Genomic DNA, 12,182 nt, shown 5'->3' with positions numbered 1-12,182 from the left:
TTTTTTTTTTTTTTTTTTTTTTTTTGCGTACGTCGTCTTCGACGACGTCCTCGTTTAGCTAACGAGTCGACCGTCACTTTAGAGAAGAATAGGTAAACCTTTGCAAAAAATATACGTATGTAATTATTGTTTTACTTTGGTAAAAAACGGCAATTTGGATTCAAACAATTATCGTTTCATATGTGAACAACGATATGTAATTTTTGAAAAGAGAATCTTTTTTAAAGTCTTGAATTTCAATAATGTTATCATTTTACTTAAACACTGTGACAGACATTCATATCTTTGAAGAGATATGAATATTTTTATGATAATAACATATTTTTCCGGCATTTAAAAATATCGTATTCTCAACACTTTGTATGTTGTGCTTTCCGTCCGTAAAAATTATTTTTTAATAGCAAAAATGTTTTTTTTCACGTCAGTCAAGCAGACTGCGCATTTAATCATTTTTAATCTCTCAAACTTCAACGTCGGTTGGCTCTAGCTTAGGAAACTTATTCGCGAGTACACGGGACGTTTCCGTCGCGAATATCAGACGTTTCATTAATACCGTCATGTCAGCAATTCGACCTCGACGTTGCTCGAAGACCCGTGGCTTGAACGGCGCGATTTTAAACGGGACGCAACGTTCTCTGTAAATTCGGTAGGGGTGCGGAAGTGGGGGACGAGCGCGCGCAATCTCAAAGGCATGCGAACAACAGAGGATCAACCCGGTTGAGGATTTATTCCGTTTTACATTTAGATGTCGACGCAGCGAAGGCCTCTCTGGAGAACGTGCCGGCGAACTTGTATGAAAGCGTATGCGTGCCAGATTTAGGTGATTTTTTGGGATACCAGGGTGGCCATCAAGTAGCAGCATCGGAACATAAAAACCCACCGACGCCCGCCGGTTCTGCCGCCTCGAACAACTCCTCCGGTCCTCCTCCGAGCGGTATGCAACAACCCTCTTCGGTGTCTCTGCCATCGAGACAGTATCATAACGATGGTAAGTCCATTTTCACTCCATTCCTCCGCTTGTCGGGCGAGGGATTACTCTCGGGCTACACACAGGTGCAGGTACTGAACGGACAATTTCGGCATCCCCGTGCCTCTTTCCTCCCGATTCCGCAAATTGAACTGAATTAAATCCCCGAAACGTATCATCGCGCGACACCTCCAACGATAAACGAAATCAACGTCAGGTTAGCAAGCGAATTGTACATCCAAATCGTTATCAATCCCTTTAATTTTCCTTTTAGTATCCAAATTTCAGATAAAACAGGTTTGTTTTTAAGATTCCTCGTTCGTTACAAAGTATCGGCTGATAGAGAAATTCCAGAGAAATTCGCGTTGAAAAATTTCCTCATTGATGTCTAATTCGCTCAAACAATCAGCAGTATTTGCGTAAAGGTACTTTTGAAATATAAAAAAAGGAAGGAGAATTACCAACGGTGGAAAGGGTTAGAAATTGCTCGCCAGCTATAAAGCTGGATAAGCGTCCATAGAGAGAAAGCGACTTCATGTATAACGAGGGGGACAGATAAGCAATGAGCTTCGCTATTACTTCCTCACACCCCGGGGCTTTCCTTCTCTTCCTCCTCCTCCTCGATACCGATAACTCCGTGCGTGCATACGCAAGGTACTACTAAATTACGCGACAAGCCGGTTTATTTATTTCCCCGATTGCAAGTACGAACGAAAGCGTTGCGACTCGGTGGAGGAGTTTCTCATTGTTACGTCAGGGTGGCTGATAACATCTCTCAGGCCGACGCGTTTGCACGTGTTGCAAACACAAACCTCTCATTATCGTCACCGTTCGTTTCTCATTTAACGTTTCTTCGTCATCGTCGTAGTACCGGCCGCGCACCGTCAGCGACAAGTCGCGATTTCACCGACGCGTGTACTTACGTGCCGTCTAGAAATCGAATCGTCAACTGTCTCTCTCTCTCCCTCTCTCTCTCTCTCCCCCCCTCTCTCTCTCTCTCTCTCTCTCTCTCTCTCTCTCGGAATTGCGATATGTCTCGTTAGAGTCGCGCGGCAATTAGACGTCTCGTCGAAGGGCTGAACTGTACTTTATAGCGAAATTCGCTCGAGGAAAATGATCTCTTTCGTCAGAACGCTCGCGCTGTGTATCTTCGATATTGCTTAAAATTAAAATTTGAAAATCCGAAATATTAATTAATTCTAATACAGCATTATCGTTATGTCGATACATATCTTGATATTAGTATTCTTGATATCGAGTGCATTTCCTTCTTTTTTTTTTAGATTTATTCAGCACTGTTTTTTCCGCACGTTCATCGTGTTTTATTCACGAAAGTATCATTCAACCTGGGAAACTCGCTCCTTTCTTCTCAGCACGCTCTCTCGAAAGCTCGGAGAACGCTCCGAGATATCTATCGCGGCAGTATCTTTGCAGTCAAGTAACAAATGAACAAGCTATCCCACAACCATGTGTAATGGTTTGCAGATAACATCGGGGATGACGCAAGCTACTCGCGTTCAAACTCATTTTTCAGCTCGATCCATTCAGAAAGCCTCGTGCGATCGTTTTGACCGCGGCTTTTCCGTCGCGATTCATAAATCGCGGACGCTGTCGAAGCCGTGGCGAGGATATCACGTGTAGGTAGAATGAGATCTTCTTCGAAATTAGATCGAACGTGTAGTAACGAGCGTGCAGTTAACGAATCTCGTCAGCGTACGTTTGGCTAACGTATGCTGTCGAGCTAGAAATCGTGCTGCTCGGTAAACGGAAACCCGTCTTTAATTCCTTTACGAACGAGCCACACCGAGTGAAAATATCAATGCTAACGCTGGCGCAAGGAGCGTGTAAAATTTCCCCGTTGCGCCTCGTGTGACGTGTGAGGATTTTTGCACAACAACTCGGCGCGATACGCCGAGGCATAACTGACCCAGTTTACGTCCAGTCTTTAATATTCGATCGTTTATCTGGCTTTGACCGATTTACTTTCGTCATATCATCGTGTCTATCTGTTGTGTGAGATCTTTGCATGACGAATCGACTCTCTCCCGAGAGCACGTTTTTCACAATATATACACCGACGCACTATTATCGAAAGAGATCGCTTCTCTCGCGTCTAGACCCTACTGTTAATTATCGAAATCTGAACAGAGATGTCAGACATATGCACGTTTCTGCCAATGTCGATTGAACCTAAAACCTTAAACATGGATCAAATTTACCCGAATCAACTTTTCAAACGTTCTCGAAAACATGTGTTTTGTTTTTTCATTATTAACTTTTTGCAGCTCTACTGAATGACAAAAACATTAATAGATTTATATTCCTCGATATTTTTTATATCGATTAAAAGAAAGAGCATTAAATTTCGATCACTTTTCCGAAAGTAAAAATGAAAATGCGCTGGATAAAATTTATCCATGCTTAGGATTTATGTAACTTTTTGATGTTTTTGATATGTTCTGGGATTAAACCTTAACCTGTGAGTTTAAGTCTATGTTTGAATAAAGTTTAAACTCTCAAAGTTTAAACTCTAAAGTTTCATCGACATTGGTAAAAACGGGCAATCTTGAACACTGGCAATTCCGCAAAAATAGGGATATATATATATATATATATATATTTGCGATTGTGCGAGCAACGACGTTCGTCGTGAATTCAATCGAAAACGCTCGTCCACTTCAGATATTTTATTGAGATAAACAAAAAAAAATGACAAAACTTGAAGAGCGAAGTCGCGGCTGCGCCGCCGTGGCAAGTCGAGGCTGAAATTTCGCTCGCGGACGGTTCCTATCACAACGAGAAGAGATTATCCGATTATCTGGCCCCGCGGTATCGTTCCGTAATCCGTGCGCCGCGTACACGCGTGCATCGTGCAATCGAGTGCGTTGATGTCAGACTGGAGGCACGCGCAATAGAACGGGATGGAATAGAATAGAATGGAATGGAGCGGTGCGGAGCGAAGCGGAGAACATTATAAAGCGAGTCTTCGTAGCATAGGTAACAATTACCTAGCGAGGGGCCTTACGTCACCGCAGCAGTGACCGTGGGTGAACGAGGGAAAGTCTCGCGGGGCCCTCTACACGCTCCGCCGCGGACAATAGAGACGATTCGCCCGCGCCGGCTCACGCCATTCGTGTGTCTACTTCGATGTAGCGAGCGCGTACGAACGTACGTATGTATGTGCGGCGGGCGTGCGGGGGGTGTACGTTATGTGCTAATGAATGTGCTCGCGTATCCCTCGCCGATTTCGATCACTCTCGTCTGCGCGGAGGATAGAATGAAACGCGGGCGCGCCGGTGGAACTGACTGAAGATTAGCTAACGAGAGCTCTCACCAGACGAAGAGTATCTGATTTTTTTTCCCTTTTTAATTAGCGAGTTCAACTTAAATAAATTTATCGTGTACGACGACTTTGAGGATAAGACCTCAATCGTGCAATAAGGCTAGTACCACAATATCCGGACACATACACTGAAAAAATATCTAAAAAATAATAGATATTTATTCGGTGAGTACACCAATGACATACTTGTACTGATATAAAATATGCTTCAAACATACATCTTCTTAAAATCTTAATTTTTCATGAATTGTTTATTCGATTTAAATAAAAAATATAGATTTGACTAAATATTAGTGGTACTCATCAAATAAATATTTATTATATTTTACGTACTTTTTTTTCTCAATGTATCTCTAATCCTGAACATTATTGTTTTGGCCTTTAAATACAAATATTTCAAATTTCAACATAGGAGATAAATATACATATATATTCTATGTTGAAATATTTAGAGATGAAAACAATAAAAATGTTCAGCTACTCGCGTCAAGGTACTTTCTTACCTTATATGCAAGATTACGAAGATAAATTAAAAGAGTGATCTCAATTTTAATTCAGGAATGTATAAAATTGAAACGAGATGTATGATTGGCGAAATATGCACGCGTATTTTTATTATATTAATTATATTGCCTCTCTGATATTTTTTTGGAAGATTGAGAGTGTAGATGAAGTCTACGGAATCAAGGAGAGGGGTTCGCAGCTAAGAGCAGCTTGACGATCGCGTTAGAGTTAGATACGATGTCAAAGGCAGATTTAAGAGTGAGAAGGCCTGTGACAACCGCTGACTGATACTCGCTCATGCGACTCGGGTGTTCTCTGAAGAGACTCAACCCGCACCGTCCTGCGTACACGTCCGATGGACGCGTCGTTACAAAGCGACCAACACAGACGGCCGTATAATAGACTCATTATTTCTGCTTGCTGAAGCACTGTTACGTTATGTATCACAGCTCTTCGAGGTCTCTGGTTCGACTCTCGCTTATCCTCGCTTTCGACCTCCTCGTGTCGGAACCGACCACGTACCGCGCGCTGTTATTTAGAATCTAGTCTGTACGGTTCGTAAATTCCCTACGCGCCGTTAGCAAAATGGATCAGCGCTCCAAGTGCATCATAATCCCCCGAAAAATTTCAATTTGCAAAATTTCACAGTTGCATGAGTGCGCTTTTTTTTAATCCGACCTAATATTCTTATAATATCCCTCAGTATCTTGCAGTTTTTCTTCGCGTTATTGGAAAAGAGAACGGATCAACTCTGAACTGCATTAAACTTCGGACGCGCAATACGACGGAAATACAGTGGTATATCTAATTTTACCAATGTGTGATTAGGCTTGCTTTGTATCAAACTTCAAACTTCTGGAAACTTATTTCAATTCATGTAATGTACAATTCGATAACGAGACATTTTCATAATTTTCCTCGACGACACCATTGTAGTAGAGGATAAAATCTCCCATGTCCTTTTTCAGACAGATTTTCTGCGTGTGAAGAATTTCGAGTAGTCGGGGCCTCTCTTATCGAATTAACGATCGAAAAAACGTATATACAAAGATAATGTAGAAGGGAGGAGAGACAGACAGACAGAGAGAGAGAGAGAGAGAGAGAGAAGGAGAGAAACAGAATGCCGATCAGAATGCCCCGCGTATCTATCGCGATGTCGCCGTCGCCATCAATATATCTCGTCGCGTTATGACGACGCGAGGGGGTTGCTTAACAAATAATCATTGTATTCGCCGGCGCGATTGACTAACCTTTTCTTTTCCATAAACGCCATCAATCGCGTCACGGACGCTCCTTTTTTGGCCTCGTGTCAGTAAACCACATCGGCTTTTGCGCACGGGGATTCAATCCCTCCCTCGCCCGTTTCGTCTCCGTGCAGCTCGTTAATTTATGCATAATATGTACGCGCACATGGGCGCGCGCGAACGCGTGTTTGTGGATCTGTGCACGTGCGACGCGATACGTGACACGAAGCAGTGAATACGCGACAAGCCGCGCTTGTCTTCATGGATAGAGCACGCGCTACTATCGCGCCGGCTACATTCTCGAAATTATACTAAACGGATTGGAAAAATGTCCAATCTAGAAGAGCTCCACTGATCGCGTCGAAGATCCGCGATAGCACAGATACATTTTAACAGTAGGGATCAATTTCTAATCAAGGAATGAGAGAAGAAACGCGGCAAAAGTGATCAATAATTGTTTATTTTTTTAAGTAATTGTTACTGTCTCCAAGTTTCTCGGAGTAAACTTTCGCTCGAAAAATCGAGTGAGCAGTGAGAATTCGAGTGATTCTTCACTCGGAATTGTCGAGTGAATACTTTCACTGGAAATTGAAGAGTGAATTTCATGTTGTACTCCACCGTCACAGGAACGTATTCATTAGAATTCAATTGAAACATTCACTCGTATGGAGTCAGAATCCACTCTGAGCTTGAGTGACACCTTCATCCTTGCGATTTCAAGTGGCAATATTTTTATTGTCGCTTCGAGTGAAAATGTGACTTTTCGTTTGTTTTATATGAAATTCCACTTGAAGAAATTTAGAGATTACAGAAAATGCGATCGAACGCATCGCATCAACAATAGTAATTACTTCTCTATCAACATTTATTCATCGACATGAGTTTCCTTTGATCGTAATTCCAAGAGCTTCGTCTTCTCGCACATATATTTCTAATGTTCTTCGCGAATTGCTTCATTTTTTTTCTACACTTTTACTATTTTCAAATATTTTTCCTCTCAGTATATCGAGTATAATGGGTGCATCGAAATTTGCTCCAATTTCGAATTGAATTTCATAGAAATCGTTCCTATTTAATATTTCCTCCGACCGCCATCTTACGTACCCCGACTCGCCACTGCGGTCGTTCTTGTACCGAGATCGAAATATCCCGCAAATTGTGCCCGCTTGCGTATCTGATACGTAACTATAGTTACGTATTCCGCGAGAGACTTAACATTTGCGCCACAATAAAACCGCAATAAACCCGTAATAACACACTCCGAAACGGAACACCGCTGGAAGGTGCGAACGAGGTAGAGAGCCACGCGATCTCCCGCGCCGCCGCGGGAGATCCGCGATATACGGGGTGTCGCGCGAATACGCGTCACCCGTTGCGCTACCGCGGGATCAGTAAACGGCGGAGCAAACGAGATATAAAGAACGACTAGAGCTAGACGTAGAGTCTCGTAGGGACGAAACGAACAGAAGAAAGGTACGCGCCGGAGGGCCGCAGGCAAAAGGGCTTGGAGGGGTAGTTGGCACAGGTTGTATTCATTCACTCGTTCATTCATAGTTCGTACAGCGCCTCGAGGGTCTACAAAGCCTCTTGCTCATTCAGAACTCGTGACACGACCGTGTGGCGTGTCTATGTGAATGTGTATAAACGCGCGAGCGTCGTATGTATGTGCTTTTTCGTCCTTTCTTTCCCATTCGTGCGTATCGTCCTCCTTCTCGTCGTCGTCGTCGTCGTCGTCGTCGTCGTCGTCGTCGTCGTCGTCGCCGTCTCGTCATCGTCGTGGTTATCGTCAAGGTTTTCGTACGCACACGCCATGATGAACGTAAGATAAATACACGAACGGCCGGAAATGGAAAAGTATGTTTCTCCTACGAATGGCGTAAGTGTTTCGGAACCTCTCTGTCTCTCGCAGGGTTCCAGTTTTTAGAGAGCTCAATGCGTTACTACGCTTACGAGTATCGCGAACGCGATCGCCAGTACAAACTGTACCACTGTACTGTGTCAGTGGAGAAGCAGCCGTAATTAGTTGCGTTTCGATGACTGATCATCGTAAGTGCTCGCATCCAAGTGCGGGTAGATGAGACGGGAAGATAAGTAAAAGTTCATCGTCTTCGATGTATTTGAAGTAATTTATTTCTCACGCGATGTACGCGCGTGTAAAGTCGAATCGTTTGCCGCAGACGCGCTGTGTTTTCTCGAAGATTCTTAATCGTACGTTCATTAATTTTCCACCTGGATAAAAAATAGAACGCGTCAGCTGCCGTAATAATATATTTCTTTTAATTACGAACGTAAAAACGTGAAATTATGAAAGAGGTAAAGTATCGAGGAGCGATGAAAGGAACGAGCGTAAAAACGAGAAGAAAAAGGAGAGAAAAGATGCGGAGGGGGACGAGAGAAAAAAGGAGCTGGAGCGATATTCGGAGCTCACGTTACAACCGGAAGTCGGGGCAGGGCTCTAGTAAAAGGAAAGGGAGGGAAGGGAACCTACCCCAATACTCCGAGACGGCAAGATAGTTTTATAATGTCCTCGAGTACTCCTCCCTTAATGCACCCGTAAATGCACCCTCCTCGCGGAACCGCTTTGCCGCGCATTGTTGCTCACTTGGAGAGTGAGTCTCGATTGAGAAGGAGAATCGCACAGATGTGGAGGAGAGAACCAGATAGTCTTGTGTGACTAGTTCGCCATGTCGAGAGTATACGTTATACCGATTCTTGTCGCAACGAGCTCGCTACATATTTTCACGAACGATAAGAAAAAAACGTCCCAGTCTCGCCGTGAGGACTTAATTAGAGTATACGTTTGTAATTCGATAACTTGGATAAGTTGAATACTTGATAATAATTTTTATATTTTCAAAATAAACAGAGAAATATTGAATTTTCAGAATTATATTTTTAATATGTACGTACAGACAATTTTATGTTTGAAATTAAATATCATGAACGTCAAAAAATTCATGATATAACATGATATTCATGATATAACATGTATTTAATTTTGCGGAGACGGTTACAGGAATCGTCCAAGACGATTCCTAACGCTCTTCTTTCAAAAGAGAGTAAAGAAGAGGAAAAAAACGACACGTGTCCCTTGTCGCGTGGAAGAAGGCAGGATCGCAGGAAGGTGCGGTCGCGATGTGCACGGCTAGGATCAATTAGATCCTAGCTCGAATAGAAAATAGCGACGTACGCGCTGACGGACGGCGGGCGGCGTCGAGCGTAAACGGTAAAAGCGCGCGTTCTTATTGTGCGGCCCTCGTATAAGTCCCATTACTATTGCCGCTGGGCTATACGAACAGAGAGAAAGAGAGAGAAAGAGAGAAAGAGAGAGGCACGAGGCGAAGGGGAGTGAGCGCTTCCGGTCCCCTCTGCATCACGTGCGAGCCTGTCCGCCGAACACAGAGAAACCCCCGTTGCCTCGCCTCTCAACATCCGGTCTGCTCTCCTCCTCCTCCTCCTCCTTCCTCCCCCTGCTCCTCCTCCTCCTCCTCCTCCTCCCCGCGCCGGTTACAGCCCCCTCTCAAAAATAGGCTAGGTCCTTCTCGACTCTTCGTCGTCGTACGTGCGTACATTTTTACTACTACTACACGATCTAGCGATCTTTAGGAATCGAGTAATCTAGCGTAATGAAGCGTGTGGCGTTAAGACACATCTAAACTTCTCGTTTAGCGAGTAACTCGCGTGTGAATCTATCTCTTTACTCGAGATACGATATAGTTGGGTCGGATGATCGCGAGTTGCGATGAGACCTCAGCAGAACGATTTTATTCTGAGCTCGGAACTCGGAACATGGTAATAGCAATTATAGGGGCGACAATCATAAGAATTGTGTATGCAGAGTTATATATATATATATATATATATATATGCTAATATGTTATATATGTTAATTCGCTCGTTTATTAAACTATATTATTGTTACAATATTAATTTAATAAACTATGTACATTAATTTTGTGTATACAGGATATCGTACAGTTGCCGTCATCATGTCTTTTTCTCTGAGTGTGGCAAGCGTATCGATATCACGTTTACCGTGTTTCGACAGCTGTTATTAACATCACTCGGACTAATTATCCGTACATCACAGTTACATTATCTCGCTCTAATCGACGAGACTAACGGAGAAAGGAACGTAATAACGAGGTAACATCGTTGTCATTATGCCCTTTCGCAGCGGTGCGTAATTAATTAGCATGCGTTATAGTAATTCGCGATGTTCACATCGACCTTCATTGCGTGGATGAGGTGTATTACGCTTCACCTACCGTCGCGAATTAATACATCACAACTAATTGGCCGCTTGTCACGCATTTGTATTATTCGCCGTTTTCCAAATTGACGATCTCAACGTAACAATCAAAGCCGCAGAAGACATGTGGGATTAATTGTTCTAAGAATCTCCTCATTCAGTCCCCGCCTCATTTGTCCCCGACACCTTCTTGTCACAGCTCGGGATTTAGATTTGAGAAATTCCCTTTTGCTAAATATTAAACCCTATGGCTTGTCAACTTATCTAATTAACTCTAATACCTACGATATCAGCGATATCTGAACTAGATAAGTCAACGAAAGGAAGAGAAACGTCCATATCTACTAAAAGAATCCAGCTACGTTTCCTTCAGACCAAGTGTCTAGCGCACTATCGATCATAACTAGAGAGAGAGAGAGGTGTCGAGTACACAAGGAAACCCACGCATACGATCATATACCAGCATCGTTCGTCGACGCGACGAAGACGACGGGGCAACGACGGTGGCAGCAGGTGGTTGAAGCTTCGAGGGGGCGTTTGGCGATCTCCCTTCCTCTCTCTGCTGCTTCCAACGTCTCCCTCTTCTCCCCCTCCTCCATGCCGGCGAGAGTTTCCTATCTCTCTTTCCCCACTACCTGAAGAATACCCCACTCGGCTGGCTCGTGAACTCCCACCTTCCACCTCCATCGTGCGGCACCAATGCGACACGGGGAGTCGTACGAAACGTAGAACTGCGACTAGGCAACGCGAGCCGGCGTGGAGGGCGAAGGGGCAGGAAAATGCGATGGAGGATGAAAGGGTGCGGGGAGTGGAACGGAAGGGACGCACGTACGTCGGTCGGTCGGTCGGGCGAGCGAGCGGCCGTCGAGGAGGACCGGAGAGCGGAAACGGTACGGCGCTTCGTCACAGTGACACGCGCGCTCGCGTCAAGTGGAGAGCAGCGAGTGTGCATGCGAGAGTAATCTGCCGCGAGTGCGTCTACTCGACAGTACGTCTGACGTACGTTGGTAACGTCGCCGGAGTGAGAAAAGGAGCGTGTGCTGAGCGGATCAACGATATATATATATATATATATATATATATATATATATATATATATATTCGCATATTCCTTCGGGATTTCATGCTCTGTGTGAGATATCCACATCGCATATTGTGAATTCACCGATTGTTCATATGTGTGAGATAGACACAGTGGATAATCGAGCGATAGCTCGGCAAGTACGAACCTGGTGATTGAATCTTGATAGGTAGAGTAGCAGTGAGTCTAAACGAAGGATAATGCTGCAAGAAAAGTGAGTAACCGAAGGACAGCTGAAGAAGCTAATGGAACTTTGATTGTGGGACCGAGCGTAGTGGGTAATTAAGGGGAGCTGAATTTTGATTATGGAAATGTGCATGGTGAATAATGGAGGGACACCTGGGAAATTAACTTTGATTGTGGACCCGAGCGTGGATTGAATAATTCAACTCGGACAGAGCTCTTGGGAATTGAAGTCGATCCCGATCGTGGAACTAAACACGATAGTGGGACGTTACAAGGACTAAGTGTCGACTTCGGAAGATAGCAGAGTGTGCGATTGAGGGATTCATTGAATTCAATTTGAAAGAAAACGCAGTGTATAATTGAGGGGCATCTCGAGAATTAAGTACAACTCGCGTTATAGAACCGAGGCCGGAGTGTGTAATTAGCAGTTATCCGTAGAATCAAATTCTAATCCGATTATAGAAGGAAGCGCGGCGAGCACGTTCGAGAGGGGCACCTGAGAACGATTAAACGCCCGCCGCGTGCAGCTGAGCGAGCGGGAAGGAAAGAAAATTGATGCGGCCAACCGAAGGAGGAGGAGGAGGAGGAGGAGGAGGAGGAGGAGG

General features: G+C 44.2%; 1 protein-coding gene across 8 annotated transcripts in view; it reads left to right on the top strand.

The window, feature by feature from the left end:
- The window catches only part of LOC116847105 (ETS-like protein pointed), a 132,195-nt gene that overhangs the window by 103,504 nt on the left and 16,509 nt on the right, over positions 1-12,182 (top strand). For 7 of the 8 annotated variants that reach the window (XM_032821736.1, XM_032821738.1, XM_032821737.1 and 4 more), the window contains one exon: positions 746-988. The exons of the other annotated variant lie outside the window; for it this stretch is intronic. In XM_032821736.1, the coding sequence (XP_032677627.1) occupies positions 746-988 (243 nt within the window). The remainder of the gene's footprint in view (positions 1-745; positions 989-12,182) is intronic. 8 annotated transcript variants of the gene reach the window in all.

Source organism: Odontomachus brunneus, unplaced genomic scaffold, assembly GCF_010583005.1.
Source record: "Odontomachus brunneus isolate Ranch 3 - 2012 unplaced genomic scaffold, Obru_v1 Obru_scaffold_073, whole genome shotgun sequence".
NCBI classification, from domain to species: Eukaryota; Metazoa; Arthropoda; class Insecta; order Hymenoptera; family Formicidae; genus Odontomachus; species Odontomachus brunneus.
Note: the sequence above shows the minus strand (reverse complement) of the source record. Positions and strands in the feature narration are given on the sequence as shown.